This window comes from Epinephelus moara, chromosome 10 (assembly GCF_006386435.1).
Source record: "Epinephelus moara isolate mb chromosome 10, YSFRI_EMoa_1.0, whole genome shotgun sequence".
Taxonomy (NCBI): Eukaryota; Metazoa; Chordata; class Actinopteri; order Perciformes; family Serranidae; genus Epinephelus; species Epinephelus moara.
In genome coordinates this window covers 29,909,032-29,916,672 of record NC_065515.1, presented here as the reverse complement: position 1 = coordinate 29,916,672, position 7,641 = coordinate 29,909,032, and the positions used below count along the sequence as shown (strand labels likewise).

The window sequence follows — 7,641 nt, the reverse complement described above, 5'->3', positions numbered from 1 at the left end:
TGTTGGGAAATTAAACATATTATCTGTTAGCACCAAGTTGAACTAATTAGTGCGGTATAACCAATAAATTGCATTAATCAGGTTATACATACATTCGCATGCAGGTGTGGGGCTCCACTCTGCTCTTATTCCTAGTTTTGTGCATTTGGAAGGTCTCTCTTCAGCACGTTTATATCCAGCATTACACTCAATGCAACATGTGCATTCCTGGCAAGTCCACTGGGGGCAACGAATAGGATTGGGTGACACTGTAAGTTATTGGTGTAGAAGTGGCTACAGGAGGACAGGTGATGCCACCCGGGCCACATGCACCAGAGACGGATGGAAACCAGATCCACTTTGTCAAGGTATTGTGAAGTTAACCGTGTGTTTTTGACATTACTGTTATTTTGTATCCATATTTGAGAAAGTTGATAAATTAGGATAAATTAGAAAAAAAGCTAATAAAAAAAGCTGAATCATTTTCAGACAACAGGTTCCAAGACTGCATTTTGGCCAATGCANTTTGTCAAGGTATTGTGAAGTTAACCGTGTGTTTTTGACATTACTGTTATTTTGTATCCATATTTGAGAAAGTTGATAAATTAGGATAAATTAGAAAAAAAGCTAATAAAAAAAGCTGAATCATTTTCAGACAACAGGTTCCAAGACTGCATTTTGGCCAATGCATGGCACCTTTTTTGCTCTTCATGAAGACTGTTTACCAACAGGCAACCAAAGCCTGCTAAAACCTAGTTGGTCAATCCTACTCAGACCACAAATAGAAACCAAGCCCCTCCAAATTCCCCAAAATCAGGAACTAAAGGAGTCACTTCATTGCACTATTACTCCTGGTCCCAGTCTATGGGGCTCATTGCAGAGAAAAAACAGACCTGTAAACAATAGGGTCTGTCTCCCTCGCAATCCCCTTCGATACTCTTTGTATCCATAGTGACAGGCATATGAAAATCAAGTAGGTTAAAAAGAAGAGAAGTCACAGCATTATATCATGTCATATCAGTGGGGTACAACAAGTGCACTTTGAAATCTGGTCTGCACCTGCCAAAAGGCTCAATACCTGGTGCACTATCGTAGAACATGGGGAGGACTGATTCATTTCGCAGAAGCGTTTGCAGTCAGCCTTGATTCGGAATATATTTTATCAGAAGTTGTAGTGAAACATCTTCTGAAGCATAGCTAGGGCACATCATCACTGATGTTACCTGAGGTCACTGGGTGTTTCGGGTCTTTCCAACATCAGACACCCTCGCTCAGGCGACCAAGCTGAGGTTGATCAGGCCTCAACTTGTGCCCTAGCAGCACTCGACCACAGATCTGCCCTCTTTATCCAGAGCCACCTAGAGGCTATCTCTGCCGCCTCTGTGCTGTTGTAGATGGCCCTCCTCCTCCTCTCACCTGTGATGCCGAGTGCAGTGTATGCTTTGCAGAGAGACTGTCCTGCAAAGCCTCTGCACCCTACCTCCACAGGCAGGCACCTTGCCTTCCAGCCTTGTCTGTGGCAGTTACTGACTAGGCTGTCGTATTTCTCTCTCTTCCGCTCAAAGACCTCCTCCATCCACTCTTCCCATGGCACAGTGAGCTCCAGCATGACAACGTTCTTTGTTGCATCTGACACCAGGACGATATCAGGTCTGAGGGTGGTCTTAACGACATGCTGAGGGAACTTGAGTTGACTGCCAAAATCCACTGACAGCTGCCAGTCCTGTGCAGTGTTGAGAAGCCCTGATGTTGCTCTAGGTGTTTTGTTTTTGGCTTCTCCCCAGCTCTGATGAAGTTGATGTTTTGCTTCATGGGTTTTGTCCTCCGACAGCTGGTGATGGCCCTACAGATGCTCTTTGCAATGGTCTTGAGCGCTGGGTCGTGTCTTCATCGGTATCAGCCTTCCCCAAGAGCTTTTGGGCAGCAACTCAATATGTGCTCAAGGGTTCCCTTTCTCTGGCAAAGGGGGCATGCTGGTGTATTGACCAAGCCCCAGCAGTGCAGGTTGGATGGGCTGGGAAGGGCATCGTAGACAGCCTGGACCAGGAACTTGATGCGGTGTGGCTCTGCCCGCCAGAGGTCAGTCCACGTGATCTTCCTCTCCACAACCTGCTCCCATCTAGTCCAGGCACCTTGTTGCGTCATTCCCACTGCTCTGCTGGACCTCTCCTCCTCAACGGCTGCTCTCACCTCATTCTGGACGAGTTGTCTTGTCAAAACGGGGGGTGCTATGGTTCCTAGTCCAGCCCTTCCTCTGGCCATTGTTCCCACCAGGACTCCACGGCGTAGCCATGACTCTGCCAGCTCAGCTGTAGCCTCTGCTCTCCACTTACTGCCAGTCTTGACAGTTACCCCTGCCCCAGAGACTTTGGGGTCCATTGATCCACAGAATTGCAGCACCTCCCTTGCACGCAATACTTTGAACTCCTCCTCAATGGATTTCAAGGGGAGTGTCAGTTTGCAAGTGTTTCCATAGAGGGTGATGTTGCTCAAGCTCCTCGGCAGTCCTAACCATCTCCTCAGGTAGCGGCTGACTCTCCTCTCTAGATCTGAAATGGTGGTGATCGGGAACTCATAGAGGGGCAGTGGCCACAGTATCCTTGGCAGAATCCTATGTTGATAAATCCATGCCATGAATTTTCCTGGAAGGCCAGACTTGTCAACATCCTTCAGCCATCCCTCCAGCTCCTCACAGGTGTTCTTAATGGAGGCTGCGTCCCTGAGGCTGCTGTCAAAGAACTTCGCCAAGCTCAATTTTCCAATTTTATCCCAATTTTTGAAGTGACTTACTGTACACTGTCATTCGTGGTTATTACCTCTGAATGTTTCAAATAGACACATATAATGTAACTCTTAAATCTGTCCAAGTTGTTAAAAATATTTCCTCTTGTGTGTTTTCTTCAGCAGCGATTGACATTTAGAGAACTGAGATTGAAACAGATAAGTGCCTGGAGATATCCACAGAAGATGAAGTCCTGTTCTTTTGGTCAGTGGTGGATCCAGAACATGCATTGATGGGTGGGCCTGGAAAAATCTGGATGGGCCTGGGTTTATTTTGAGCTGAAATATGTATCAAAATGATATGGGGTGAATAAACCCATAGTAAATCTTGTAGTACTCTTTGTTTATCATTGTGTTTTCTCATTGTTTCATCTGTGTATGTAGACAGTATGAAATAAAGACTTAAAAAAAACCTTAGGTTTTTGATCCACGGACAAAACAAAAAATAACAGCAGGTGAAAACAGTAGGTCAGTGTGGAGCAATGAGGGGATGTACACTGACTTTTGGTTACTGTTATCGGTTACTTTTATTGCCACTTCTGGTTATGGTTCTGTGCATTGAAGGCTATTCTTTATTCCATTTCTGCACATTGTGATGTGTCTAAGTCAGATATGTGACCAAAAATATTTGTCTTTATTTCAAAAGTGAAACGATAAATGTTGCTTTTATGTTTTTACTACATTCATTTGCACTTGTTTATAATCTGTCATTACCAAAAACAAGAGAAAAAGGGTTGCGATAGGCTGCCGAAAATGTCTTGCCCGCCTATGTTTCCTGATTTTAAAATCTGACCCAATTGAATTTGTCACTAAATAGCCCTGGTTTAAACTTACGTACTTACGTACTTACGTACTTACGTACTTACTTACTTACTTACTATGAACATGCTACACATTTTTTGTTTGTTTGTTTGTTTGGTTTTAAATATGAGCCATAGTTTTATTTACATGTATCAGCCTCAAAATTACACCATGAATTCATGAATCAATTTTCATGCTCATCTGACGATGCTATTGAAACTGTTTGGTGCCAGTTCCCTCATGACCATGTCTATCTGAGAAGATATTCCAGGCTGTGTAACAGTGATGATTTTGTAATTGTTGTGAGGTACTCTTAAAAACTGGTCCGCTTGACTACTTGGCGGACGAGCTGCATGGTTTTATCTGTAATGTGGAGATTCACTCTGTCAGCTGCCATGTTTTACCTTCTTATCAGACCAATGTAACACTCTGTCTTCAAATGGAATTCAAATAAAACACATGGAGAAATGAAAATATAGTATTATACATTTTAAATGTGTGTGTGTTTTAAAAGTGTTTTGTCAATGCATGTATTCATACCAGAATTTAAACACTCGCAGATTTAAAAGCATGCTCAGTAGTAGCTTAGGTCTACTAAATGTGTGACACTGGCATTGGTCATCAGATAATCTTGTTACACCTCTGTAGCTGCAATTCATACACACAGGTACAATGGCTTCTGCAACACATCAAAATCCATATTTTCTTCTTTTTTTTAATTAATTACAGGCAAATAATAATGCACATAGCACAGATGATATGACAATATAGTCTCACCACAAATAGACTTATACAGAACAAAGTGAATAAAAGAAAGGGCATATAGACTTAAGTAAGATCACATCAATAGTTCAAATGATTAAGGTGATAGTACTAGTACAAAAAAAATATATATGACAGGTAGAGCATTATTATAATTCTGTATCTTTATATATCTTCATTCTCTATATATGTGCTGATTTGAAGCATAATTTTTTCCATAAGAAATTTACTTTGCACTGTATTTTCAGGAAAAAGGTTGTTCTTGATTGACCTTTAAATACAAATATTTTGCCCAGCAGAATTATTGTATTTATTATCTAGGACCCAATAAAATGTTTAAAGTTGCAAATGAAAACAGTCAGTCGTGAGGAGACGAACACTCCTCAAATTGTTACTTGAAACAAAAAGAAATATCATATTCCCATCATGTTTTCTATGTTATTATTCAGTGTCTGAGGTTTGACCGGCGCTTCTTTTTCTTTGTTACACCCTCTTTTTCTGCAGTGGTATACTGGCATCTGACTGGAGAATCAGCGCCGCCTGCTGCACCCACCCATCAGAATTATGACATTTTACTCTTAAGTTACTGAGTGACTGAGTTTTCATGAATTCTGTACATCTGCCTTGTCTTGAACCTGAAAACATACCATAAGAAACCTAATAATAGTTCCAACTGTTATATCAGGCAAAAAAAATGGGCCACTTCTATGAATTGTTGGTTTTGGTCTTTTTATGGGTTTTGTAATCCCATTTTTTTCCATTTGAGGAAAAAAAGAACTACATTTAACACAGTTGACTTGAATTTTTCAGTATTTAACCACAACCATTTTTTGTGGCCTAAACCCAACAACATGTGGAACGCAGAACAGAAACCTGCTCTCACATATAAAAGTCCTGTGCTTTGTCCGTCTGATCATCCATCCTGCGGTCCTCCATAGGACCTCTATACAGAACATCTCACTTCCTGAACTGACCGATCATTGCCAGGGAGCTTCATCGAGGCAGTTATCAACAATTGCAGGCCAAAATTGTTTTGACAAATGTTGTTTATAACTGTGAACTCATTTAAACTGTTTCAACTGTTGCCTGAGAACACAGTCATTTGCAGTTTTTTATGAATTAGACTGATAGGATACTAAATAAATATGACGTGTGCACAAAGGATACTGTTTGTGAGCACTTCTGGAAGTTCCAGTATTACAAACAGTGTTGCAATGTGACCTGTGTTGTACAATCCCACTGGGCAGTCCATGTTGTGAACCTTGGAGCACCCTGAGGACTCAAACACACAAGAATTCTGCTCAGAAAACAACGTTTGTCAACGGGCCATGAAGTTGTCTGTAATCCTTCTGTTTCTCCACCTGTGGGGGAATGTGGAAATGTCTTCATCACAGAATGGTAAGTAGGAGTATTTTAATTGCTGCAGTATTAATGATGTAGCTTTCTGGAGATACAGACATTGAGCGTGGATAGGCGTTTTTGATTAATTTTACAGGATGCTGAGAAGGGTAAAAGATTTAGTCAACACTAAGGGCACCTCTCATACTAAATTTGAGAAGAATAACCTCTATATTTAATCAGTATCTATGTTGATATGTCATTAACATTTACTAGTGTAAAGGCTTTAGAGTTTGGGCGGAGTCCAGTTTATGCAGTCTGTGTCCGCATACTACCTTATAATCTTAAAATACTTTTTTGTGCCCAGCAGCCAAAAAGAACTTTGGATGAGCCAACTCCACAAACGCCTGCCTTTTTTACAATACTACTCATGCGCCATGCGTCACAATGTGTGTAATCTCCTCTTCCTTTCCCATGTTGCTGTTTCTTAGCATGTGCAACGCTCCCAGACGTTCCCAATGGCCACATTTCTGAAGAGACCAAAAATACTGAGTACCAAGGAGGACATGTGATACATTTCACCTGTGACCCTGGTTATACTGCATCAGGTCCAATCATCAAATATGTATGCTCGAGTGAGGGCTGGCTGGCAGTCCAACAGGGAACATGCTCCTGTAAGTCGAATGGCTTTCTGTATGAATTCCTGAACTGAATGCCACCGCATTAACATAAGGTCTATAGAAGCACCAGGTCTAACAAACAGGAGATGTTGTGTACATATCTTGCTCTGCCTTCTTAGTTGCAGAAATTTTCTCATGGCAGATCACTCTTACTTTGTGCAAAGTAAAAGAGTAAAAGAAAAAACCTTTGAAAACTAAAGCCAATCAAAGTGGTGGACACTGTCTCAATATGTGAGACGCAGGACAAGAGACAAAAATACTGCATAAAGATGAACACCCAGACACCTCTATTATATGAGGATGACTGTATTCTTAATAACTACTAACACTGCCACAAGTCTTTGATGAGCTAAATGTGTGCTGTTGTTGCTCACATTCTCTCAGCGACTGTAAACTGTGCGAGTCCACCACCTCTCGCAGATGGAGACGTCAAGTACACGCTGAAAAGTGAGTACAGCCACGATGAAAGGGTGGAGTACGTGTGTCAATCGTACTACACCATGGAGGGTGAGCCTTACAGAACATGCATCAATGGTGAATGGATCGGACAGATGAGATGCCTCAGTAAGTTACTGTTCTCTTTTGGTATTGAATTATGCGCAGTGGTTTATTGTTGTCAAAACAGTGTCAGACCTAAATGCAGTTCTTGAGTGTAACATTTAAATCTGCTGAATCTTGAAATTAATTCTGTTGTTCAGTGGTTACCAGTGAAGGAAGGCCAGTACAGAGGAGATATGCTCCCTCCTGGTACCACTGAGAAGTCTTGCTACTGCATGTCCAAGTAGTCCAACAATAGTTGTGCATTCAGCATGTTTATTATGTCAATAACAAAATGCTTTCTATCCCATATCTCCCAGAGCCCTGCACGGTGAATGACGACGACATGAGGCAACACAATATTGCATTAAAATATGCAGATCACCACAAGATATATTCAGTCCATAATGATTACATCGAGTTCAGGTGTACCAAAGGACGACCTGTCGGCACAATGCGTCAGAAGTGTGATGATGGTGTGATCCTCCTGCCATCATGTGAGGGACGTCGCACTGTCTTGCAGTCGCTATCATGAGCAACCTATTACATGATGTACTGTGGTGCCCGGTTACATTATGCACTGTTTTTTAGGCATGACCAAGAGAGGACAATGTTTTAATTTGTTCTCTACCATTATGAATAAAGTTTGAATTTAAGTCTGAAAGCTGTGACTTTAATGTGGATATTCAAGTGTATTAAATACTTTTTTACCAATTATGCAATGAATCTTACTGCAGAACTTTCTGTGAAGAGGCTTGTAGAA

At 41.4% G+C, this 7,641-nt stretch overlaps 2 protein-coding genes across 5 annotated transcripts in view; both read left to right on the top strand.

The window, feature by feature from the left end:
* Positions 1 to 4,040, top strand: part of LOC126396768 (coagulation factor XIII B chain-like) — a 25,334-nt gene extending 21,294 nt beyond the window's left edge. Inside the window, exon 9 of one of the 2 annotated variants that reach the window (XM_050055063.1) lies at positions 2,887 to 4,040. In XM_050055063.1, coding sequence (XP_049911020.1) covers positions 2,887 to 2,900 — 14 coding nt within the window. In that variant the 3' untranslated portion in view covers positions 2,901 to 4,040. Of the gene's footprint in view, positions 1 to 2,883 lie in introns of both variants that reach the window. The other variant, XM_050055062.1, reaches the window with a different exon arrangement.
* LOC126396772 (complement factor H-related protein 4-like) overlaps positions 1 to 7,542 on the top strand; it is a 53,209-nt gene extending 45,667 nt beyond the window's left edge. For 2 of the 3 annotated variants that reach the window (XM_050055068.1, XM_050055069.1), the window contains exons 2-4: positions 6,153 to 6,335; positions 6,726 to 6,905; positions 7,199 to 7,542. In XM_050055068.1, coding sequence (XP_049911025.1) covers positions 6,153 to 6,335; positions 6,726 to 6,905; positions 7,199 to 7,413 — 578 coding nt within the window. In that variant the 3' untranslated portion in view covers positions 7,414 to 7,542. Of the gene's footprint in view, positions 1 to 5,561; positions 5,722 to 6,152; positions 6,336 to 6,725; positions 6,906 to 7,198 lie in introns of those variants that run through there. The other variant, XM_050055067.1, reaches the window with a different exon arrangement.
* Positions 7,543 to 7,641: the final 99 nt, after the last annotated feature.